This window comes from Myotis myotis, unplaced genomic scaffold (genome assembly GCF_014108235.1).
Source record: "Myotis myotis isolate mMyoMyo1 unplaced genomic scaffold, mMyoMyo1.p scaffold_m19_p_17, whole genome shotgun sequence".
Taxonomy (NCBI): Eukaryota; Metazoa; Chordata; class Mammalia; order Chiroptera; family Vespertilionidae; genus Myotis; species Myotis myotis.
The window spans coordinates 37,591,972-37,618,184 of record NW_023416321.1 but is presented as its reverse complement, the minus strand read 5'-3'; the positions used below and the strand labels follow the sequence as shown (position 1 = coordinate 37,618,184).

The 26,213-nt window shown below is 54.4% G+C and overlaps 1 protein-coding gene across 1 annotated transcript in view; it reads right to left on the bottom strand.

The window, feature by feature from the left end:
• Positions 1-16,315, bottom strand: part of WSCD1 (WSC domain containing 1) — a 41,662-nt gene extending 25,347 nt beyond the window's left edge. Inside the window, exons 1-3 of the mRNA XM_036342073.1 lie at positions 16,088-16,315; positions 6,002-6,704; positions 765-879 (exon numbers count right to left, since the gene is read on the bottom strand). Coding sequence (XP_036197966.1) covers positions 765-879; positions 6,002-6,428 — 542 coding nt within the window. The 5' untranslated portion in view covers positions 6,429-6,704; positions 16,088-16,315. The remainder of the gene's footprint in view (positions 1-764; positions 880-6,001; positions 6,705-16,087) is intronic.
• Positions 16,316-26,213: the final 9,898 nt, after the last annotated feature.

Genomic DNA, 26,213 nt, shown 5'->3' with positions numbered 1-26,213 from the left:
TACCTCTGAGCCCCCGTTTCCTGAACTGTTAGGAGAATAGAATGAGATAGTGTCCATCTCAGTTTTAGCGCCCTTGACAGGGGCCCTGTCCTTTCCTTCTCTGGCCTCAGTTTCTCCACCTATAAAATGGGCATGATTAATTTGTTACTTAGCAGAAGGTGGTAAGGATTTATGACACAACAAATATGAAAGTATCAGATGAGATTGAAATAAACTAAGAGTACCATCTGCTGATTCTGTTGTACGCTTACAAACACACACGCACACGCACACACATGCATGCAGAGTGGTCTGTGACCGCCTTGATGGTAGAGACCACTCCCTGGCATATGACTAGTGTCTGGTAATGACTGGGTGAGTTGGCAGCAGCAGAAAGAGTAAATCTTGTTTGAAACACAGTAGCTGTTCCTACAGAGTGGGAAGGGTCCTCAGAGAAATCTGGGGTAAAGCCCTTGATTCTATTTTAAACATATAAGTAAACTGAGGCCGAGGAAAGGCAGAGGGCTCAGAGCTAAGTCACATGGCGAGTCCCTGGCTCAGCAGCATTAGAACTTGGTCCGTGGACACCGAGCCCAGGGTTCTATGCACAACCCCAGCCACCTCATCAATAAACTTTCTCTCTTCTGGACAGCTGGGCCCCGATCAATCAAGCTCTAATTAGTTCCACCCTGGATGCCACTGGCAGCCGAAGTATCCCCTCCCTCTGGGGAATGTCTCTTGACCTTATTTCCGGTGGCATCTGGGGTCCGGGGCCCCACACTTACCGCTCAGCACAGGCGTCCTGGCAGTGGGAGACGGTCATCTTTCTCAAGTCAAAAAACACAGTGCCCTTCAGCGTTCTCTCCTGGCCGTCGTCACGGAAGCAGCCAACATAGGTGCCTGCAGGCAGAGAAGCAGAGCAGAGACTCGGAGGCCCTGAGGAGGGAGGGGTCCTGATGGAAGCCCACCCTGAGCGAATGCCAAGGTCACCCCCAGCCCTTCTGGGCAAGGGTGCCTCTCAGAGAAGCCGGGGCATGAGGCTGTGGGCCAACGTCCCCGGCAGTGCTTCTGGATACTTCAACCCTGTTCCCTTCTGCCCCTTTTCTTGGTTAATGGCCCACTGGCCCCCAAGACACCCTGCCAGGGCCCTGGTGTCAGTCTGAACACCACCTTCTTCCATCACAACTCAGCAAGTCAAGTACCTCCCCTGGACCACCCCCATCCCTGCCCTTCCTGGGCTTGGAGAGGCCTCCCAGCTCCACCAATGTCCCGAGTGGCAGGTTCTGTCACCTCCTTGTCATCCAGAAGAAGGAAATTTATTGTGGAAACTCTGACTGTAGAGAATATAAACCAGATCCTGCAGATAGAGCTATTTCAAGGAAAAAAAAATCTGCCGTCCCAGGTGAGAGCAAGCCCCCATCCCCGGAGGGGTGTAAGAAGCCTTGAGCGTGTAAGGGAGCTGTCCTCTGCGGGGCTCAGCAGGGCCACGGACTGCGGGGCCTGCCAGTCCAGGCATCCCTGGCACATCCCTGGAGGGAGAACATGGCTCCACAAAGAGGTGGCAGTGCTGACCTAGACATGCACATGCCAGGGAGTCTGCAACAGCCCTGCCCTGCCACCCTGAGAGGGCGGTATCTCTTCCTTTCCAGGCAATGAACCTCTTAGATTCCACCAGCACACAGGTGGCCACACCCCATGTCCACACAGAGGCACATGCTACACCCTCCACGCAGGGCTTCCAGACCCCCAGGCCATGGAAGCTTCTCTCTCCTTTTCTGTAAAGTCTCAGGACTTCTGAGACCAGAATGGACCACTGCAGGAAGATTTCACCCAGGTCAGCAAGAATAAATTGCTCTCCTTAGTCTGCCTGCTTAGTAAAAGAAAACGAATATTTCAGAAATTCCTCATGTGTTGCTCAACGACAAAGAAATTCTATTACAGCTTTCAACGGAACATCCAAAACACAAGCTCGGGGGTGTTAAACATTTATCACTGTTGGTGAGGAATTAACCTAAAGGTTGTAAAGATGCCCTGGCTCAAGACCCTTGAAGGCTGAGAATGGCAGGTACATGTTTCTGGGGGAGCAGGGAACAGCTTTTGGGAATGGGCTGACTTAGGTTCAAGTCCAGGCTCCACCCTTATCTGGCTGGGCGACCGTGCATATGCAGCTTCCCCTCAGTGAGCCTCAGCTTTTACCCATCAGTGAACTGGGGCTACAGGCCCATAGAATTCATGGGGCGCTGATAAAAATTCCACAGCACCTGGGAAAGTGTCTAATGCAAGGCATGGCACGTGGTACGGTACCCACTGTCGTGGTTGTGTTTATTGTTAATGTATCATTATTAATATAAACCTTTAAAAATTACTATACTTCCCTGGAACTCAAGTTCTTCATCATTAAAATGGTGATAGCACCACGTACATATTAGGCTGTTGGAAATTAAATGAGATAACAGATGTACATCCACACAGAACAATGCTTGACCATTAACAGACGTTCGAATAAATAACAGCTATTATTATTCTGATCCTTCACTCTAACCTGGGACCTGGTATGATGATGGATCAGTGAGTATCGGCTGAATAATTACCACATTCATAAAAGAGAGAAAGAAGTGGTTTCAAGCAGTCAGGCTCGGGTTCTTCGGGGAACAGGGAGGGGCGAACCAGTCAGCAGCTGCCCACATCGGAACTGTCCTGCCCGCGCCCGGCTGTCCCGCTCAGCGTGTAGCAGGGGCCTGAGACGCAGATGAGGAGGAGATGAACTCTTTCTTCCGGAAAAGTAACGAATGGCTTTTCTAACTCCCTGACAGAGGCAAGAATGTGCGGAAAGGAAAGGGCTTCCGAGGGATACGCTGGGACACATTCCGAGGCGGATTTATTACTTTCGGCTGAAATGGAGGCAATGCATTATTGTCTGTGACTCCACATCTGTTCATTTGCACATCAAAATGGACATGCTGCGAGGCTATTAATGATGGCTTTGGAGATATTGGAATGTCTTTGGAAATTACTATCAATAAAAAACAAACCGGCCATGGAGAAGTTACTATTTTTCCCCTAGTAAACGTACTGACATTTTATTCCATTATGGATGTTGTCCAAGGTATAATGAAATGCTCAGTGATTGATGGAGCCTCCTGCAGCTTCCTCGGCCTGCAGGATCCCTTTTCAGGAGGATGGCAGGCTGCCCGCGCCTCAAAGAGACGCCCTCTTTGTCTGCAGTCCCAGCAGCTGTCTCAACGGCTGGACTGAGGGCTACTCTCCACCAATGAGGCCTGCCTGGTTGTGCAGGGCCCCCGGGGCGGCAGGGGGCTCCCAGAGGGTTTTCAGGCCAGTGCCCTGCCTCTTCCCTCTTTCTCTGAAGATTTCCAGCCATGTGACACCACCGCCTCACCCAGAGCACAAATTCCTCCTGAAATCTTGGGGGATATTAAAATCTTTAATAACCGACGGAGTTACTGACCATTCAACACTAAAGTTCCTGCTGTACCAGGTATTCACTCTTCACTTGCTGTTGGGCCATGGGAAGGTTTTGGGGGTCACTGGGGAGGGCAGCAGAGTGCACAGGGCACTCCAGGCACTCAGGATAGTCACCATTCCAATATTTTAAGAATTGATAAGGCCATACTGGTGTATAGCGGCTGACCTAACCACAGTCCTTCAGCCTTCACTGGAGCCCCATTCTGTCACTTTTTTAAGTCACTGAAGATGACTTAAAGGGGGTACCCACTGGTTCTCCTGGACACATGCACGCAACACCCAGGGCTATAACTAGGTCACCCTGAGCCCTCCCCTCTGCTGGCCAGACACGTTGAAGTCAGTTTATAAAGAACTAGTCACTCAGTCTAATAAGCCCAAAGCCCTTTGCACCTGCCTTCCTCATGCCCTAGTCGTGCTATGCAGTAAACATGTGGGTGCATGTCTGATCTGTCACCAGACCCAGATCCTGAAGTGCACTATGAATAGCATACATGGAGACCCAGACACGAATCCTCAATAAGTGCAGATTGAGAGCAATAAAGAGAGGAATTGCAGCTAATTTTGCCCAAGGTCACAGAGCCCAGAACTGGCAATACCAAGAGAGGCACTCAGCTCTGCTTTCAAAACTTGTGCTCTTTCTGTGGCTTCGTCTCAAGAAATCCATGTTGACCTTGTCAGTCATCGACACTTTAGTCTAAATGAGTTATACTGGTGCCACCTGCATAGGGACCCAGTCTCTGGGTGAGTTGAGGAGAGTTTATAGAAATCATACCTGCATAAAATGAGCAGCAGAATCAGTTCCTCGTTTCTCCCATGAAAGCCTTGCTGAGGAACCCCATGGTGATGGCTTTGACCCAGATGGTTTTAGAAGAAATTTCCTTCCATGCAGACGGCAATGCAGTCTTCCAGTCTACATTTTACTGAGCCACTAGGGTCATCCTCCTAAGGTGAGGGAAGCCTGGGCTCCTTTCTCTTCCCTGGCACCTTCTCATTATCCTTAGAATAAAGCCAGATTCCTAGGCCTGACCCTCATAGCCCCCCCTGACTCAGGCGCCAGACCTGAACTCAAAGCCCACGCTCCAATCGCCTCACATCTTTCTGTATCCTGCCATGGAGGCTTCATTCTCCAACCACACTTTTTATAGGTAAGACAGCAATTCCCCCTGTGACTTAGGGTGCAGGACCAAATGGGGCGGTGACAGAGATGCTGAGATGCTGTCGGAGCCGTCAACACCCAACAACAGCCATGACACTTTCTGGGTGCTCATCACATGCAGGCTCCGTTCCTGGGCCCACACGGGGCCTGTATAACTCAGTGCACAGAGCCCCGACCTGAAGCCAGGCTGTTCCCATGTTAGGATCTCAGCAGTGTGACTGTGGCGGGCCCACCTGTGTCCCCCAGGCTGCACCTTGAGATGCATGTCCCACCCTTGTTCTGAGCCCCCACCTGCTCCGTTCCATAACACACCCTTTATTGGCTGTCTTCCCTTCCCTGGCTCACTTCTCACACCCTAAAAGTGTTCCCAGGATCACAGCCCTACTCTACCACATGCATTGGAATCCTGGTTTCAGGGTTTGCTTCTTGGAACCCAAACTAAGAGAATGACCTTGGGAACTGACTTAACTTCTTTGTGCCTCAGTTTCTTCATCTGTAACACTGGAATATAACATAGAGCCCATACACAGCACATTTACAGGAACATAGTACATGACATGGGAGTTACCTGTTTTTATTAAGTGATAACAGCTGCCAGTTACTGAATGCCGACTAAGGTACTACAGTGGGGCCTTGACTTACGAGTTTAATTCATTCCGAGACCGAGCTCGTTAAGGAGCTCGTTAACTCAAATTACTCTGTCAACTCAAAGCAAAAAATCAGCTGAGAGACAGCTGGTATTTCAAAAAACTCGTTAGTCGGGACACTCGTAAGTCAAGGCCCCACTGTAGGTCCTCCAGCCCAGGCGTCCATTAGGTGTATAATGTACATCAGAATCACCGGGGAGGGTGGCTACATGGACTGCGACCCCTGCCCCAGAGCTCAGGATCCCCAAGTCTGGGAGAACCCGAGAATCTGCACTTGGAACAGGCTCCCCGGTGATGCTGAAGCTGCTGTTCTGGGACCCCACCTTGTGAGCCATTGCTCTACACGATCACATTTAATCCCCACAACAACCCTGGGGCAGGCATCTCTATCTCCGTTTCAGAGGGACCTGGAGAAGGTAAGCACCATGTTCAAGGCTACCCAACAAGTTTGTGGCTAAGGCAAGATTCAAGACAAGGATGGTCTGAACCCAAAGCCTGAGCTCAAGGCGACCTGCTCACACATCCTGCCTGAGCCACGTGGAAGCCCAGCTGGTGAGGGAGCGAAACTCCAAGGGGCTTCCCATCACAGGCCCTCCCCGCGCCGTGCGAGCGGGAGGGGAGGGACAACAGGTGAAGGCCAGGGGTCTGCAGTGCCTACTCCTCAGGCCGCCCCAGGGGCCAGAGAAAGGGGCCCTCTGATCCAAATATGCCAGAGGAACCAGGGCTGAGCACCTACCTCGGCTGCTGGCGGCTGGCCTGGGGGCCACGGGGCCCAGGGCGGGCAGCGCCTGGGGGTCAGCCATGAAGTGGTGGAACCAGCGGCGCCGCAGCTGGCGCAGCTCCGAGTTGCGGCTCCGGAGCCAGCGGGGCCCAGGTCGGGGCCGGGCCAAGGGGCTCTGCAGCACGTCCACGCCGAGCAGCAGCTCCGGGCTGACATGGGGGTCCTGCAGGGCTCTGCTGTCCAGCAGGCCCACGCCCAGCGCCATGGCGGCCACGGGCAAGGCCTGCAGGGAGCCAGGAGCCCGGGGCCCCTGCGGCAGGGCCACTCGGGCCCGCTGCAGCAGCAGCAGGCTGCCGGTCATCAGGTAGGCGGCCGTGAGGAAGAACAGCAGGAACTGTGTTCTGCGGAGAAACTTCTGGAGTCGGAAGAAAGGTTTGGCCATGCCCCTGGGTGGCAGGGCTCCTGGCTGGAGCCTGGGCACGGCTCCTAGCGCCCGGGCGGGAGGGAGGCCGGGGCCTCCGGAGGCATCATCGCCGCATCCTGGAGCAGCGGGTGCTCTCCGGGGGCTACTGCTCCTCCTGCCCCGCTTCTGGCAGGTGCTCAGCTGGCACCATCACTCATCTCCGGCCACTGGGCCCTGGGGCTGCAGCTTCTGGCCGAGTGTCACGACCTTCGCCATCCCTGAGCTCTGCCAACCTTCACCTCCCGGCTCAGAAACCTGGAAAAGCAGAGAAAACCACGTAGGTGAAATAGGAGGGGCCACCACTCCCACCGCTCCAGGCCAGGAGCCCCTCGCTGCTGGCTCTGTTTACCAAACGGGCTGGCTGTGCTGCAGGCACTGGAAAGAGAGCGGGGTTCAAGTCTCAGCTCTGCCACCAGCCAGCTGGGTGCCATCTAGCGAGTTACTTCACCTCACAGGCCTCAGCTTCCTCACCTGTAAAATGGGACAACCCTGTCCCCTGACCGGCAGTGAGGATCCAGTAACGACAGCGACAGGGAAGAGGGAGAGCAGCAGCTCTGCACTGAGTCCTACTGAGCATCAGGCACTCGGCTCAACGCCTTACGTATTATCTCATTTCATCTCACCACCAATCCAGTGAGGTGGATCCTGTAATAGCCCCAATTACAGATGAAGGAACCGTGGCCAAAGGGGGCAAAGAAACTTTCCCAACGTTGCACAGCTGGTCAACGGGGGAGCCAAGGTTTGCAGTACAGCTGGTCTGTACTCAGAGCCTGTGCTCTGAACTCCACAGATAGCCCAGCCACATCCAAGCGCACCCAGCCCAAGGCACGAGTATACAGCAGGTGCTCAACACAAGCATGCAAAACTCCCAGGGGCACACGAGGACAGCAGGCAGTGCTATGGAAATTGCTTGGCAGAGGCTGGTCAGCTTTAACATGGGAACAGGCACCGGGGATGGGGGTGGGGGCGAGGGTGGAGAGAACTTGCACTCTTCCCAGGCTTCCTGAAGGCTATGGGCCAAAGGAACATGACAGTCCAGGGCCCCGCACCTGCGATCGGGGGCTGGGGCACCTGATGTGGAGAAAGCAAAGGGCTCCCAGGGCAGCCTCCCAGGGACCCCTCCACTCCCCAGCATCAGCTCTCCTGCTGAGTGGTGGTTCCCGCTGGCGGGCCTCTGAAGTGTGCTGTGGGGGGCGGGCAGCGGGTTCTGCAGCTGCCTGGAGCTGGGCTGCTGCGGGAGGAAGGCCCTCACACAAGGACAGGCTTGTCCCAAGAAGAAAGGCTCCGAGGAGCGTGACTAAGCCGCTGCCCGTAACTAACATGGGCCGGGACTCCCGCCAGACTAGCGGCCCCTCAATGGCTGCCCTGTGCGCTGGGAACAGGCGGCCGGGTGTGAGAGGAAAGACAATGTTTGGGCTCTGTGGCCTGGCATTCCAGGGGCGAAGATCCGGGGGAGCCCGGACCTGCATGACCCTTTCTGACTGAACGCTGATAGCTGCCAGTTCTGAGGCCTCTGGGGAGGGCAGGGCTCTGGGAGTCCAGGCGGCGGGCCCTTTAGGCTGAGTGGGGGTGGCAGGCTGGGTAACCAGCCAATGAAGGTGGAATTAAACTCTGAGTCGGAAGCCATTTCAGACCTTTATTTTCCCTCTAAGCTGGTGTGTGCCAGGCCCGCTCCAGCCAGCCTCGTCAGATTTGTAAAACCACAGAGAAAATCCCGAGAAATCCTGACTGATCTCCCCGGCTCCAGCTTCGGCCCTTCCGACCCACCTCCACAGGGCGGCCGGGGTGATCCTCCTAACGCACAAATCTGATCACAGCACTCCCCTGCCTAAAACCCCTTTCAATAGCTCTCCATGGCTTTTGGGATAAACTCCAAGCTCCTTTGCACAACATACAAGGCCCTTTCATGATCCGGCCCATAGCTCATCTCTTGCCAGGCCCTTTCCATTGGCTTCACCATCACGCATTCATGCACATGTGCACGCACACACGCACGCACGCACGTACACACACGCCCACCACGCTCCAGCCCAACTACCCAGCACATCTGTCTTGATGCCTCTGTACACAGTGCCTCTTATGTCCTTTCCCCCCTCTTTGCCTAATGCAGGGGTGGGGAACCGTTTTTCAGCCAAGGGCCATTTGGATATTTATAATATTATTTTCGGGCCACACAAAATGATAAACTCAAAAATTAGCTTGCTATATTTGGTCAAACATTTAATTAACTCACCCCTCATGCCTTGGCAGGGCCGGACCAAATGATTTCTTGGGCCTTATATGGCCCACAGGCCAGACGTCCCCCACCCCTGGCCCTGTGCTCCCTCCAAGGCTCAGCCCAGGTGCTACTTCCTCCGAGCAGCTTTCCCCGTCCACCGCCCACCCACTGGGAGATTCCTCAGTCTCCCACAGCCCACAGCTGGCCCCTACCCCAGCACTCACATCCTGGGACTATTTTAATTGTCCAGCTACTTGTCAATCATCCTGACAGGACTGTGATCGCCGCAAGGCTAGAGGTCCTACCCTTTTCATTTTGGTAACTCGGGCCCCCAGCGTGAGGCCCGGCAGTGCAGATGCTTGGCGATCTTTGGTTCTGAATACATTTTTTTAAATGAATGATGAGATAAATTGACAGGCGGATCCCGGTATCAGAAACCTGCCCCTGTGGGGTCTCTGGGCAATGACATCTCGAGTTCCACTTATCCGGGGCTGTGGGAGGTCAGCCTGCAGAGCAGAGGACACGGTGCGTGAGCACAGCGCCCGAAGGCAGCTTAGCACAGGGAGGGCTTCCAGACCACGGAGGCCGACGAGGTGCCTGAGGTTTCTGCTATCCTTTCCCTGCGGTAAGTCCATGAAGAGGTGTTTCCAGCTCTGCTCACAGAGGACTGCTGGTTACAAGACCAGGATTCTATCAGCAAAAATAATCCTGTAAGGTGAAACCAAAAGGGGAGAAGGAAGGGCTCCCACTAGGGAAAGAAAGGCCCTGATAAGACAGAGCAGAAATGTGGGCAGAGGGTTAATAGTTCAGAACCTGGAAGATGCGGTGTGGCTCCCACACACACTTCACATACAGGCTGTGGACACGAGCTACAGGTCGGGTGGTGTACAGTGAGTGGGCATTGTCAGGGCTACAATCAGGATTCTACTGATCACACCCAAGTTCCCCAAGGCCTTCCAATGTCCTCTCTAGAGTTCCCCCTTCCCCGAGGGGCTGTCCCTGGTCTGAGGAGGGGGACACAGGGCGTGAAGGCAGGGGTCAGGCGGGAGCTCAATGACCCAGGCCTGCTATAAAGCAGGCTGCCAGTCCAAACTTCTAAAATCACAAAGCAATTCCCAGCCCAGAACACCTGTGTTGGGGGCCTGCATGCCCAAAGCATTAGGAACTTGCCCCTCTGCCCTAGACTTCTGCCACACTTCCCCACCAATATTATATTTGCCAATCACCCCCTCTCTCTGCCATGCCCATCTCTCCTTCTGGCTGGCAGCCACTCTAGGGCACAGATCACATGGGATTTATCACCACATCCCCAGGTCCCAGGGCACAGCCAGCAAGCCAGGGTTGGCCACTGTTTGTTGAGTGGCTGAATCTGAAAGAGGCCTGGGAGTGGGCTGGGGGGTGGGATACATCTGCGCAGGCGCTCACAGCCAGCCAGGAGGTCAGTCGTACAGCAGCACTCGCTGACCCCTGGGGACATCCAGCCACTGTCTGAGGCACTGGCCCGGGAGCCCATCAGCTGTGCCCACTGCCCCCCAAAGCGGGGGTGAGGTGGGTGGGGTGGGAGGGTGGCGGGGAGGGCGGGGGGGGGGGTACTCTCCACCAAAGCAAACCCAGCTTGGGAAAATCATTGCCAGGGCAGAGCCTCAGGCTCCTCACCTGTTAAATGGGCGTAAATCAGCATTGTTGTGGGGTCAATCAGGGAGTAAAACTGCTTCCCACCAACCATGGCCAACACTGGTTATGAATACAAAGAGGCAAACAAGGAAACGCCGGAGGGGAGGCCTGCGGAGGCTGTGCCATGGGTGAAATCAGTACCTTCGCCTCTTCTTAGCCCCTCACCCCTGGGGTGGGCCTCCTATCCCATTCCCACCTGAAGCTGGTCCCAGCTAAGATGGCTGTTAGCATCACCTTATTTTCCCAGGCCACCATTTATGAAGCACGCACCGTGTTAATACACAGGCTAGGCTGCGTTGGATACTTTACCTGCGCCGTCTCCTTCACTCGTTACCTCCCACCGCGGCAGATGCCCTGGTTGCCCCCAATGAGAGCCAACGTCGCTAAAGCTCAGCTGAGTGAAGTCCACTGCCCAAGGTCAGACACACCGGGGCTGGCGCTCAGACCCAGGCCACCAGCTTCAGAGCCCGCCCCGTGCCCACTAAGCGTCCTGCTCTCCCCACACCAGCTCCAGCTTCACACAAGGCAAGATTTATTCCGGAAAGAGTGAGGTGTGCCTCCCTCAGCACCTTTCTGAAAGCATGCCAGGCAGAGCTCCTGGAGGAAGTCCTGCACACGGCGTCCCCGAGCCAAACCTCCTGGACGCTGCCATGTGGGTCAGTGTGCCGCCTTCTGGGCCCTCCCCTCCGGAAGTCTGGGTCATTTCCCCTAAGCCATGCTTCCCATGTGGCACCTCCCTCCTTCGAACCACACAAAATGCTTCAGGGGGACGATGGGGGGCTCCACCCTGCCTGAGGCTCAGGCCTGGTTGGAGGGGCGCCAGGGCTGAGGACACCTCTGTCATGCCCAGTGGCCGTCTAGAGGCCTGTTGTCACCCCAGAGAAGGGCAGGGCCTGGGGGACGGAGACCTGGAGTTCCCTCAGGAATGAGAGGAGAAATAATAGGACACAGGGGCTCCCGGGACCTCAGGGAGGGAGCAGGAGCCTGGCTCAGGTGGGCACTCAGGCAACCTGAGCCCTCTTCTGTTCCTCTGTTGTTATCTGGGTCCCAGGTAGAAGCTGAACATGAAGGAGGTGGGCGGGGGGGATTGGGCAGATGGCACCTGCCTCTCACCCAGGTTTGGGGCTTGAGAAGCTGAGCAGGGGAGGGTGGCAGCAGCAGGGAGAGGAGCGGGGAGGGGAGGGAAGAGAAGAGAGGAGAGGAGAGCCATAAAGACAAAGGAACAGGGCCCAGCATGTTGCTCTCCAGACCGGGAGATGGGCACTCTGAGCCCCAGCCTCTATGACTGGCAGCCGGGGGGGGGGGGGGGAGTCTCAACAAAGCCACACCAGGGATCCTCCCCTCCCTGTCTTCTCCTACCTCACCAAAGCCTGCCTCTGCCCTGCGCTGGCTCTGTGCCTGTCATCTGGACCCTACCCTCCCAGTAGCCTAAGAAGGCGATCTTTCTAACAAGAACTAATACTACGGCCTGCAGAGGATCCCCAGGGCTCAGGTGGCCAAGTTGAAGCTCCTCAGCCTGGCATTCAATGGCCCTTCTTGGTTCAGTCTCCCAGCCCTTCCTGTCACTATTGCTTCCGGAATGCAATCTCCCAACCAGTGTCCCCTGGCCAGCAGGAGAGGCACTCTGCACCCCCTCACACATGTTCTTCCACTGGCCATAGATGTCCGTGCCCCGTCTCATGGCTCTGCAATGCACTGTGGCCACCAGTCAAGGTGGCATCAGTTCCAATGCCACCTCTTCCATGATGCCTTCCTGATCCCTGGAACAAAGCTGCCCTCCCCGGCCCTGCAGAGCTAGATGACAAAGTTGGATGCTCTGTGAACTGTGCCTGGTCCTACCTGGAGTCAGGACTCTGCAACTCTGGCTATTCCTCCTCCCAGCCTGTGAGTCCCTTGCGGACATAGTCAGTGCCTCTGCCCACCTCCGAGTGGAACACAGAACAGGCTCCCAGGAAATCTGTGCCCACTGGCCACCCTCCAATGCTCCAGGCCATGCTGCCCTCACCCTGGGCTTCCACGCCTCTGGTCTTGGAGACTCAGAAAGAGAGCGAAGGACCCATCTATATATATAAAAGCCTAAGAGACCATTTCACCATCCAACCGTTCAACCGGTAGCTATGACGCGCACTGACCACCAGGGGGCAGGCACTCAATGCACAGACATGGAAACATGGAACAGACTGATGAATTCCAGAGGGAAGGGCGGGAAGAGATTAACCAAAAATCTTATATGATACTAGAGGACCAGTGCACAAATTCGTGCACCAGTGGAGTCCCTCAGGTTGGCCTATGGGGATCACCAAAACCAATAGTCTGACAACCCCGACGGGTCCTGGATTGCAAGAGGGTGCAGGCCAGACTGAGGGACCCCACTGGTGCACGAATCCATGCACTGAGCCTCTAGATAAATATAAACCTGCTGGCTCTTGGGTGGGATATGGTCTGGGAAATGGGAATGGAGTGGGGGTTTCCTAACTTTGAAGAGACAAATCTTTGGTATATGTGCTGCCAGAGTGAGCACAAAGAGGCAAATCTTTGAACTTCTGAACTTTTGAAGAAAGCCGAAAAGTAAGAAATGTAGCTAAAAAAGTTATAAAACATAACAGTAAGGTGGAAACTCCAGTCAATGCAAAAGCGAGGGGATCCTCCATCAAACCTACTGCTGAAGTTCATATAAATAAGAATAAATTTTTCTATGCTACATTAGAGACTGCAAGGTAGTCAGGCTCACACACTATCAATTGTGTTGAATGAACAGATCAACAAACCAAACGAATGAGTGATTGCTCCATAAACTTGTGAAGTCAAAATCATTATCATCCCCATTTTATACTTGCAGAGTTTGAGACAGAAAGAGAGCCAGTTAATGTGGGCAAAGATAAGTAGCTATTGCTGGACTGGGCTCCAAGTTTTCTGATTTTAAATCTGTAGTTTCATCTACCATAGCACATGGCCTTCATTTGTTCAACACCAGAGATGTAGGTTCTTCCAGGCACCTAGGGGCCAGGGCTGCAAAGAAAGACAGAATACCACTGCGGGGGCTGGTGTGTTCCCTTTTTAGTTAATTGATCTGGAGTCCAACCCACTCTTGAAACAGCCAAGCACAATGTCTTCTGGGCTACCTCTGGGTCACCTCTTTCATAGAACCCTATTTTGTTCATTTGCTCATATGTTTCTCCTTCTCAGTGGTGCCCTTCTGCGAGTTGCCTAGATCCCATTGAGCGATCAGGACAAATCTGGGCAAGTGAGTGACGTACCCACCCAAAGTCAGCCTGGCCCTTCTCTGGCTCTCTGCCTGCTGTGCCCGCAGGCACTGGGACGAGGGGCCCAGGCTATAGGAGGAGACTCAAGACACCTTTTCTATCATCAGAACCCTCCCTCTTGGACCCCTCCTGCCAAGACAGCCACCCTCTGGTTTCCAGCAGCAAGAGAAGAGAAGCAAAGTAGAAGGGAGAGACCTCAACAGCCACCAATCGGTGCACTGCATTTTAAAGCTTACAAAATTAATCGAATCCATTCTTTCCTCCACTTCTCACATCCACACTGGGAGGCAGAGTTCCTCCCTAACCACGTTCTCCAAAAGCGGCACATTTCTGATAATTATCATCTGATAATATGTCAACATGGATTATTAGAGCCACGAGGAGGGATTAGAAGAATCAGTGTGTAAACAAGACACGGAGCCCCACGGAGAAGGGAGTCAAAGGCCGGGTTCATGCATTCACTCCCCAGATGAGCGGGCCTGCCTCTAGCCCAGCTCTGCCCCTGCTGGCGGGTTTGATTATCATGCATATCTAACAGGTAAAGACCCCGAAGGCCTAAACACTGAGCTGCCCCAAAGCCTTTGGCCTTGACCTCAGTGTAGCGTCCCAGGGAGAGTCAGGGAATGGGTCTCACCAAGAGTGACCGGGATCTGAGCCAGATGGGAGCACAAGCCAGGAGTGTCTACAAAGAGAAGCACCCATTCCCCCGAGGCCCTGCTCGGACAGGATTCCATCTGGCCTGGAGGCTCGGTGCAGCCTGAAGACTCTACAGGGAACCAGCTCTGTCACTTACTCCCCAAATGCTGGGCCTTACCTGACTCCGCTGGAGGCTCAGGCTTCAGCAACTGACCAACTGGTGGCCCGGAATACCCTCTTCTGCCTGCTTAGGCAGACAGGAGGGAAGGGACAGGGATCTGGCCTTATGCCTAATCCAGGCTTCTCTCTTCACTTCCAGCCAGATAGGCTGCAGGCCACAGAACAGCACCCCACAGGCTCCAACGCCCACTAACCCCCCCCCCCCACCACCACCACTGGGATAATCCCTCTTCCTGCCAGAGGAGCTGTGGGAACGGTTCCGCTGAGCACAGGAGGATGCAGCAGCAGGTGAGGACCCCGGCATCCTCCTGGGGAAGGTGGGCTGCCAGCTCAGCCCACCAGCCCGCCACCCAGCTCACCAAGCTCCTTTAGCAAGGGGGCTTGGGAGAGACCAACATGCCCTCCCACAAACCAGCACCACTGCTCCTCCTTGTAGAACACCTTGTCTGTGGTGGCCCAGCAGGGCACCTCCTCCACGGGACTCCCGAGGGCCAAGCTAAGTGTGTATGAGGTAGTGAGAGGCATAATTGAGAGACACCTCCCCCTGGCCCTCTCTCCAGCCCCTACAAGCACCAAGTAGGGCTGCCACAGACAGGGCAGGGCCCGCCAGCTTTCCACCTCCTCTGTTGTACTCCCCCCTGGCCCTCACTTTCTGAACTCTGGCCTAGGCAATGCGGAGGAGAAAAGGCCCATCTCCTCATCACAACCATGGCATGGAGTCCCAAGCTGGGACAGCCCATGTGCCTCCATAAACCGCATGCTGTTTCAGCGACAAGAGGGCCTCTAATGTTGTTGGAAAAGTAGTGGAGTTCCGAGCCTGTCCATCTTGGGAGCAGCGGGGACCGGCTAGTGTAGGCAGCAGCTGGATCCCAGGGCAGGACTAAGGGGGAGGGGGGGTGATTGGAACCCTTACACGCATCCTCCCCAGGACGCAGCAGGCTTAGCAAAGCAGCAGAACTCCCCGCTCTGCGCTGCCTCCTCGGGGCGAGCCTGTACGGAACAGGCATTATCGGAGGGCGCAGATGCTCAGGAAAAGACAACCCCCAGGTTACCCAGAGGCAGGTACTCCTGGAGGCCTCTCGATACAAAAGAAAAACGCAATTAGCAGCCACCAGGCGTGAGTTTCTGTCCACGCCTGTGAAGACGCAAAGCTCTACTTGGGGTAGATACCGGGACAAAATATATATACATCTTGCTTTAGCTTCTGCCTCTGCTCAAGTTCCCCAAGCTGGAGCAAACCCTCTGCTGACCGGAAGCCTGGCTTGGTAGCAGAACGAGAGGGAGCTGCCGCTGGGTGAACTCTCTCCTCCTAGGAGAGGCGGTGCGCACCCCAAAGCGTGTCCTGGCTCCCCTCCTGGTACCAGATCCGCGGCTCATCCGGGGAAACGGAGTGTCTCAGTAAACCAAGAGGGGGATGAGCTTGAGCAACTGCCTTGCGCCCCCGCCCCAGCCCCAGCCCCTCATTCCGGGGCGCTCCCCGCCATGCGCACACTCACACTCGCTGCCCCCCAAAGGCGCCCCGCCAGCGCGCCCGGAAGCCGGGGCAGGTGCAGTCCCACCGCGTCCCCAGCCTCGTCTACACAAACTTGTTCGCCGGCCGGACCAGGGGAACCCTGCCCGCAGCCCGCGCGGGTGTCCTGGCCGGGCACCCGGGGGACAGGACTCACCCGCGATCGCGGCCGGCTGGGGCGCCCGCTCCGGCGGCCACGCGCGCGCCTCCCTGGGGCGGCGAGCCCGCAGCCCCGCAGTGCCCGAGCCCAGCGCCCCGGCGCCCGCACGCCCCCGGGCTGTCCGGGGTCCGCGGCGAGCGGCCTGACGCGGCCGGGCACTGGGCGCCGCTGCCGGGCTCGCTCGGGCGGCGGACGGACCTCTGCGCGGAGCCCGGCGGCAGAGCCAGCGGGCGCCGGGCGGGCGGCGGGCGGGCGGCGGGCTAGCGGGCACCGGCTCTGCACATGCTCACTCGCGCGGCCGGGGGACAGCGGCCGGCCGCCGCCGGGTCCTAGAGGCGCCCGCGCCGCCACCCTCTGGCCGCCCGTGGGAGGGGTCTCGGCTTGCGGGGGGGCGGAGGCCCACACCTGCCCTGGCCCGCCAGACCGAACCACTGCGGGCCCCGTGCCGAGCAAGGACGCTGACACCCAGTCCCGTGCACATACCCACATGCGCACACAGCCCCACTCGCTGTGATACACACACCGGGAGAATGCATGGCGCTCACACCCAGACACACTTACACACAAGCACACTGGGCACCGCCGCACCGGGGAGCGCGTGGCCACACTCGGATACAAACACACAGGGCAGATGCACACTGCCTGATACAAACACACCGAACCGCTGCTCCACAGACCTCTCACACTCGGAGCACTGTCCCACACACTCAGAAACAGCCGGGGGCACTGTGACAGGCACACATGCACACTGCCACACGGTTGGTAGCACTCTGATGCCAACACACAGCCAGACACACTTGGATCACTGTCCCGTGCAGAGCTGGACGCTGACGCCCACGTCCTTATACACACACACTGTGGGAAATAGTCATACACGGGATCACTACCCCACAGACAAATACGCGGACAGTAGCTCCTTGCCCACACTTAGGGCTCTGCCACCAGCTGCTCCACTGCTCCACACCAACCCGGCGACAGACCCAGGCCTTGACATAGACCTCCACAGAAGCAGAGCCACACACGAGTCCACTGACACACACTCTTATACAGAGAGTCATCCTGGGCATGGCCCACAGGCAGGCACACACACACACACACACACACACACACACACACACTGAGATGGACAGGTGCTGGTACAGACACACAGGTATACAATCACAGGCTATACACACCCCTTCTTTAAATAAGGGTTAGATCCAATCCTAAGGATTTCCCCTCCACGCCCCACCCCTGCTCCTCAGCAATCTCCAAGCCACAGGGCCACCCCTGCCCTCCCAGGTGCCTCAGTGGGCCCTGTCCTCACCTGTGGCTGACTGTGAGAAGCTCCGGGAGGCTAAGGACCGCAGAGGCTGTGGGAGCAGGTGTTGCAGCTCTAATCCTGGCTTCCCGAAAGCAAGTTTCATGCCTCTGACTCCCGCTAGGGGCAGAGCTGCTTGCCAAGGCTCAGAGGAGCCTTTCAACAGGTGCTAGGCTGCGGGGAGAGGATTAGCCTGGGGACCAGTCAGAGCCCTGCTTTCCTGTGGGTCAGCCAGAGAGAAGAGGGACTTGCTGGTCTGACCAAGCACCAAGGTTAGAGCAGTCAGCTCGCTCCAGGGGAACGTGTGAGCTCCGGAACTAGCAGGGGCACGGGCATAAGAGACACATCCTGTTGGGCCCCAGCACTCCTGGCTTGCAGAAAAGCCCCTTAGGCATCCCTTTCCGAATGTGAATGTGTGTGTTGCTATAATTGTCAACAACAATAACCACTGCATGGCTTACAGTGCATTTGGGGTTCAAGGCCCTCTCCAGGACCTGCTGCATACTAGTAATTGGCAGGGCCCAATGCAAAATGAACATGTGAGCCCTTTGTTCAAAAATTATTAAGAATTTCAAGAGATAAGAGCAGAACATTAATGCCAGTGTGGAGCCCTTCTGAGCAGGGGACTGTACCCTACACTTGCCTCATGCCTGTGAAGCAGATCCTGGCTTTCTCACGCCCACTGCCTCACTTCAGACTCATAATGGGTCGTGGGTGCCTTCGTGGGCCCACTTTACACATGAAGCTGCCGAGGCCCGAAGGTGAATGAATGCCTCAGGCTCACCGCAAGCCCCAGGGGAACTCAAGCCCAGCTCCTCTGGGAGGCCTGGCATTGCCCTGCAGCTACCATTTGGGACAGAGGAGTCAAGCAGAGGAGAGTGATGTGGCTGCCACAGGGAGGAGAGTTGCCTCAATAAAAGAAGAGAAAGGGCTGCCAGGCATCTGTGCCATTTCTGTGGGCAATGCCACACTGCCCCTGCTCTGCAAAGCCCTCTAGGGGCGCACCGCAGGGCCTCTGAGTGGAGAGAGAGGTAGGGAGGCCCACCTGCTGACTCTGGGGAGAGATGTTGAGAAAGGAGGTGCATGAAAGCATCCAGGAAGTAGTTGTGAAGGGCCTGGGACATGTTGCTTGGGCCACTGCCAGTATTCAAATGGCCAGGAGTGTTTCAGAGTTGGGATGAAGCCCTCCTCTGCGTCAATGGAGATAGATAAGAGGGTACCAGGAGGCCCTGGACTACACCTGAAAGTGGAATCACTCCCAACACCCATACAACTCTCTGCCACAGCCCTTCTCTCTCCGTAGCTGGGACTGTGTGATGTGAATTCGCATATCATCCCTGTCTCTATCCCAGAAGCCATTGTGGGAAGATATGTTAACATCACAGGGCTATGGAGGTCCCATGACGGTACTGACACATGTCCTGATCCTGCTGAGTTATGCACTCTCTTATCTCCTCTGCAAGCCTGGCACTTCAATTCCATCTCCCTGTGTTTGGCTCTTGGACTCCAACTCCTCTCTTGTGGCACCCAATGACTGGATCCCAAGTATTTGAATTGCCTCCTAGCCTCATGCTATATGGTGGTTTCTCCCTCCATCATCCATCCTTCCATCTATCTATCCTTTCACTGATTCAGTGGGCAAGGCGCCCATCGATTTTGTGTTCAACATTGGAAACCCTTTGAAAAGAAGAACCAGAACCCTCAATGAGTTTCCAGTGTGGAGAACAGGGCAAAGAAACAGACCCAAAGAGACACCATACCACAAAGGAGAAGCTCTGCTATTCCTGTTAGGATGCTTGCAGCTTCAGGCACATGACCACTTGCTCAAATAGTTCCTCTGTTTGCAGAGAAGAGTGTGATGGCTGATGGGAAGACTACTCACTGTGTGTGCCATATATGTGCATGGTGCATCGGAAATCAAAAGATCTGCAACATCATTTTGGAAAAGTTCAGGGAAGGCTTCCTGGAGGAGGTGACATTTCACCTGACCCTCGAAGAAAAAGTAGGCATCATCTGCATCACAGGGAGCAGGGGCCATTCCAGGGCAGGTAAGCATCCTGTGTGAAGGTAGAAAGGCATGAAATGCACATTGTATTAAGGGAATTGCCAGTAACTTGACACAGCTGGTGCAAGGTCAGGGGTGGTTGGAGAGGAGGCTGGACTGTGACTGGCCGCCTGAGCCCTCATTCTGATCATTGACACCAATGGACATGGCAGGGATGCAGATCAAGCCAGTGCCTCCACCACAGCGATCTCCCTCCACAGGGGGTTCACCTGGTCATCAATCTTTAAAAATGGCCACTTAACAAGTTAGTAATTGTCAAGCCCACATTTCCGTGTCATGTTGTCAAAGGCAGCTGAGTTGTCATTGGCGTGGGGATGACAAGTCCAGGCAGGGTGTCAAATCCCAGCTCCATCTCTCTCTCTCACCTTGAGCAAGTGATCATTTCTCTGAGCCTCAACGTCTTCATCAGCAAATTAGAGAAAACGCGCCCACTGTTGGGTTCCTAAAAGGCTCAAATAAAATGCCTCTTGAGTTTGTACCACATGGTCACAGGTTAAGCACACAACACATTTTAGTAAATATTATATGAAGAGCTTTCTCCCAAGGCTTTGCTACAGTTTAGAAATGCCATGGGTGCGATGCTCTCTTGATCTACCAGGGTGGTGGCTTCTTGTCCTCCAAATGACACCCTCCCCTGTCCAGAAAACACGTCACCCTGTCATGACCTTGTGTGATTTGTTTAGTGTTTGTCGTTTCCTCCCAGACCCTCACAGCTAGAATTTCAGCCCCCACACAGCCAGGGATCTTTCTGTGCCATTCACAACTATACCCTTAGAGGCAGGCTTAATTCTTGGGTACAGCCACGCTCACTAAATATTTATTGAATACTTGGGTTTGTTTTTTTTTCAATGCAATGTGAACCCAGCAGCTTTCCCATTGTCGCCATGTTTCTTCCCAAGAATCCAGAGACTGCTTGGGTGGAGGACTGATCCCTGTCTGTGTCCAGCCACCATAATCGTCCCTCGGAATCTACGGGCCCCCAGGGAGACCAGAGGGAGCGTGTGTGCGTCTCACTGCACTGCATGCCCCCTGCCCGGGCATGAGGAGGAAGTGCCCACCCACACCCGGGAGCACCTGGATCCAAGCATCCTCCTTGGACGTGTAGCTCTTAGCTACTGCTCCTGGACACCCTGGCCTGCAGGGTGGCTGAGCTGGACCCTTCCGGGGTAGCCTTCCCAGGGTGCCTTCACTCCCACGGAGGACCCCATCACCGGGGCACCCAGTGTTCAGAGACCGAGAACCTTAGGCAACATCTCACAATGGGGGAGGGGAAGAGATGTGCGCCTGGTGTCTGGGAGGGTGGAAAACCGAGGGCTGGGATCAGATGGGGAGGGGATCAGAGCATGTGGAGGCATCTGTATCGTTCAGGTAGGCCCTCCAAACCTGCGTCACCCGTTTGGGCAGCTCAGAAGAGCAAGGAACCCGCTTTGGAGGAATAGAAGTAGAGGCTGAGGAGACACTTCCAAAATAGATATGGGCTGATGGAGTGGTGGGTGGAGAACAATATTCCAGGACCAAGAGGGGATGATGCTAGCTAGTCCATTAAGACTAAGGCAGCAAACATGCTTGGAATGCCCAGGGAAGGTGAGCCGCCCTCTCCGTGCAGGCAGACCCGAGACTGAGCTCAACGATTTGCTGGGCTGCTGTTTACTTGTCTCTCCTTGAGTACTAGCGACTTAAGTATGCCTCTGAGCCAGCGACAGATGGTAATTGCACCCCTTGCTGAGCTGTGCCTGCCAACACCCAGAGGGGCGGCAAGGGCGGGAATCTGCCTGGGAAGAAAGGAGCCCCTCTGAGCACTGGTCTGGTCTGGGCACAGCCAGGCTTCGTAGGCCTGGGCCAGAGGTGCCTGGAAGTTTCAGGAATTCTGAGGCCGTGGAGAGGGCACTGGGCTGAAAACAGGAGGAAGCCTGAGCTCCTTTATGGTTCCACCTGGACAGGCTGTGCAGCCTCAAGCAAAACTTCCCTTTCTGGGCCCCAGTCTGCCTTTCTGAGTCCTGGTCTGCCTTTCTGGGCCTCAGTCTGCCTTTCTGGAAAATGGGCATGTTGTCTCGCTGATGTTGAAGGGCTTTCTTTAAGTGAGGCAGGGAATGAAATGAGAGTGCTTTGGGATCAATCCCTTCTGCTTCTCTAGTTGGGCAAATAAAATAATTTCTCCCAGTAGCTTTTAATTTTTATTTATTTGTTTGTTTCAATCCTCACTCTAGGATAATTTTTCCATTGATTTTTAGAGACAGTGGAAGGGAGGGAGGGAGGAGAAAGAGACACACATGGATTAGTTGCCTCCTGCACGTACTGCATGCACCCTGACTAGGGCATGGGTGTGAATTCCCAACCCAGGTATGTGCCCTTGACCAGGAATCAAACTTGAGACCCTTCAGTGTGTAGGCTGATGCTCTAACCGCTGAGCAACACTGGCTAGGGCTTCTCCCGGTAGTTTTTCAATCTGCAAAATGGGGAAAGTGTTTTCTTTCTAGGGCATAGTTCCTGGCAGAGGTGTATATTTAATATGAGGATCCTTCCAGCTGGTGGGAGTTATGATGACAATTTTCACCAGACCTGCCTGAGGTCTGATTGGCAGGTGCTGGAATAAGGTCTGATGGATTGGGTTTGTGACTGCCTGACCCATCACCCATCCCACCTGCACAAAGACAGCGATGGGGTGGGGCCGCGCGCAGAAGTCAGTTGGTTGGGGATGCTTATGGGACCAGTTGTCAGCTAGAAGGTGTGAGGGTGCTGGGGTGGCAGTGGGCCTGGTGCTAGAGAGGGGCAGAGTAGGCGCCCTGCTCTGTTCCTCCCACTGCCTGGTCACTAGCGGGCACAGGATGTGTGTAGCAGAGGAAGCACCTCATCTTTGTCCCATTTTTATGAACTTCCCTCTAAGTCACTTATCAAAGGCCTTGAACTTGCAAGTTGTCTTCTGAGTTAAGCTGTGGAGCAACTCAAGCCCATCACATTGATAAAAGAGGAGGTGGCCCTGGCTGCTTTGGCTCAGTGGATAGAGCGTCGGCCTGGGACTGAAGGGTTCCAGGTTCGATTCCGGTCAGGGGCATGTACCTTGGTTGCTGGCACATCCCCAGTGGGGGGTGTGCAGGAGGCAGCTGATCGATGCTTCTCTCTCATCGATGTTTCTAGCTCTCTATCCCTCTCCTTTCCTCGCTGTAAAAAGTCAATAAAATACATATTTTTTAAAAAAGAGATGGGTTCACTTTTGTACACAGACTTTGTAATAATTTTGGATTTACTGTAAAGTTGCAAAGACAGCAGAGTTCTCCTGGGCCCCTCCCTCAGTTCCTCCCGTTGTGAACATCTCATATCATAGGGCACCTTTGTCAAAGCTGAGAAACTCGCGTTGGCACATAGCGATTAACCAAACTCCAGACTTTTTGTTTGGCTCTCACCAACTTTTCTTTACTGTCTCCTTTCTGCTCCAGGATCCAATCCAGGCTACCACACTGCCTTTAGTTGTCGCTTCTCTCCAGTCCCTTTTGCTCTGTGGCACTTTCTCAACATTTCCTTGCCCTTCGTGACTTTGACAGTTCTGAGAGGTGCTGGTCAGGTATCCTATAGAACAGGGGTGGGCAAACTTTTTGACTTGAGGGCCACAATGGGTTCTTAAACTGGACCGGAGGGCCGGAACAAAAGCATGGATGGAGTGTTTGTGTGAACTAATATAAATTCAAAGTAAACATCATTACATAAAAGGGTACGGTCTTTTTTTTTTTTTTAGTTTTATTCATTTCAAACGGGCCAGATCCAGCCTGCGGGCCGTGGTTTGCCCACGGCTGCTATAGAATGTCCACTGGGCACATTTCAAACAACTAGACGTCTCAGACTAGAGAAGTTTGGAAGCTAGAGGCATCATGTGACTATGGATGTGCATGAGGCAGGGCCAGGCTCAAGTTCATGAACGCTGCTTCCCCAGGACGGAGGACAGGGCCTGCCTTGGGCAGGACTCTGTAAGGATGTGTGCAATGGGTGGTGCTCGAGCTCCCTCATGCTTCCTCCACCTCCACCTGGGATTGTGTGTGAGGCAGAGATGTGCGCCTGGTGTCTGGGAGGGTGGAAAACCGAGGGCTGGGGTGGGTCAGGGATCTGGGGGCATGGAGGTGTCTGTATAATTCAGGTAGGCCCTCCAGACCTTGATTTCACCAGTCTGGGCAGCTCAGAAGAGCAAGGAATCCATTTTGGAGGAATAGAAATAGAGGTTGAGGAGAACACTTCAAAAAAAAGATATGGGTTGATGGAGTGGGTAGGTGGAGGAGAAGAATATTCCAGAACCAAGAGGAGGAGATGCAAGTCCGTCAAGACTAAGGCAGCAAACATACTTGAATGCCCAGGGAAGGTGACCATTCTCTACGGTTGGCAAGCAGGTGGGGGCACAAGGCTAGAAGTGTATTAGGAAACCTAGGGGATTTGGCCTTCATCCTGGAGCTGGGCGCTGGAGAGCCGCTGGAAGTTTTGCACTGACAGGTGGAAACAGTGATGTGGGGAAGGGAGAGGGGTGGTGGGTCCTGACCATCCTGACCACCCTTTCTAGGCCTGCAGTTGCCATGGCAACCAGAACCAGGGAGAGTGGAGCAGGATCTTTTTGTTTCTATATGTATGAGTTTGACCCTCAGAATGTTGGCCTGAGTTTAAGACAAATAGCTGAGGCCATCTCTTCCCCTGAAGTCAGTCCCCAGGTGAGTAGGCAGTTTCAGCACCATCTCAGCAAAGCCAAGGCCTGGTTTGTGGGCCCAGTGCCCCTCCCGACCCCTCCCCACCTGAGAGATGACAGAAGTCAGGTATGTGTCAGGCTCTCTGACCAGACTCCACCCAGTTTGGACCAAGCTCCCAGGAACAGGGAAATGGGAAGGGACAGCCAGTGCCAGCAGTCATCCGGTGTCTGTCACCTGCATTTCCAGGCAGATGGAGGTGGCTGCCGGTGAATGTGGCACTTCAGAGGCACCCTTGCCCCTGAAGGAGCCACTGAGACACGCTGAGGCCTTGCCCCAAGTTGCAGTTCCCCCTCCGTGAGCCTGTGCCACCTCTGCCTCCTTCAGCCTGCCTCCCTCCTCCCAAGTCAGCCTCCTGGAACCCTGCATCGCCAGCCTGGTCCCTGCCTCCCAGAACCACCCTTTATAAAGACAGATCTGGCTCGTCCACACCCAGCCGCAAGCACCTCTTTACCCATCATTATGACCGTCTCCTGAAAAGAAATCACCTTCTTCAGTGCTTTTTAAAGATAACCTTGCAAAGATTTGCTTACAGTAACACCAAACAGTTCTGGGGTCAGTCCCAGGAATAATTAATTAATTCGCCTATGTTCAATTTCTTTATCTCCTTTTATTTCTACTGACTGATCAAGGGGGTTCAGGCTACCATGTCTCTCCCCAAACAGCCCTGCTCTTCAAAACAATCTAGACAGCGTCCTGTTGGTTACATAAGAAATTTTGGAAGAAATCTTTTCTGGGGGGAAAATTGGAGAAAAATAATCTCATCCTTTATGTGGGCATTTGCAGTTTCTAAAATGCAGGTCTGCCCTGGCTGCTGAGCCTCAGTTGGTTGAGCATTGTCCAGGGCACCGAGAGGTCACAGGTCAGGACACATGCCCAGGTTATGGGTTTGATCCTCAGTAGGGGGCGTGCAAGAGGCAGCCAACTGACGTTTCTCTCTCCCTCCCCCCTCTCTCTCTCTAAAATCAATAAAAACATATTTTAAAAAATAAAATGCAGATGTGGCCAAGTCACACGTCCTTGTGATCCTTCAAGGTCCTCCCAGATTAGGTACAAACTCCACCAATAAAGGTCTGATGCAGCCAAACTCATCATCCACGTTTTGCCAGCCTTGCCCAAGACTTGACCTCAGCTCCTGAATTACAGTATCTGACTCCCCCAGGCTGGGTTAGGCACCCCCAACCTCAACACAGACACACATACATGCACACTTGAGTGTGTGCACTAACATATTTTATGCATGCACATATATATGCACACATGTGAATGTGTATACATACATGTGCAATATGTGCAAACACCTGAATACACGTGCACCACAACACACCACGCCCATGTACACACAACTACATGCATTTGTACATACATACATATACACATGGACATACATGTGTGCATGCACACACAGGAATACTTTTTATATGTGTTTGTTTTCATCATAGCTCTGGTTCTTAGAGCATTTATGAGTCTTGCACTGGTCTGTCCCTCCTCCACACTGCCCTCTGCTGGCCCTCAGGCAGAGGGCAGTCCCAGCACCCAGTGAGAGATTAATAGCACTGAGCAGTTAGGAGGCTGGGCTCTGGAACTGGCTCAGCCACTGCCCTTCTGTGGGACCTGGAGTGGTCCCTGCCCTTCCCTGGGGCTCAATCTCCCTCAAGGACGATGAGTGGGGCCTATGTGGGGCCTACGTGGACCAGGCTGGAGCCGGTCCCATACCCGGGTAGGGACATGAGGAGGCTAGCCTATGACTTGCGGCTGCAGCCGGCCTGGCCGCCCTGCCCAGCTTACTTACAAGGCTTTTAGTTCCAAGAGGACCCATTTCTGAACTCCTGTCTGAGATATAAATTACCTGAAAGGGCTGCTTTGTATCGTGGTGGTTGGACAGTACCTAGCCAGAAAGCTCACCTGCCTTTCAGCAAGTTCAATCCAAGGGGAGTTATGGATTTTTCTTTTTTTTTTTTTTATCCTAATTGAGCACTTCAGAAAGGGGGGTTAGAAACCTTCAATAGGTCTCATTTTTAGGGAAAGCAATTTTGACTT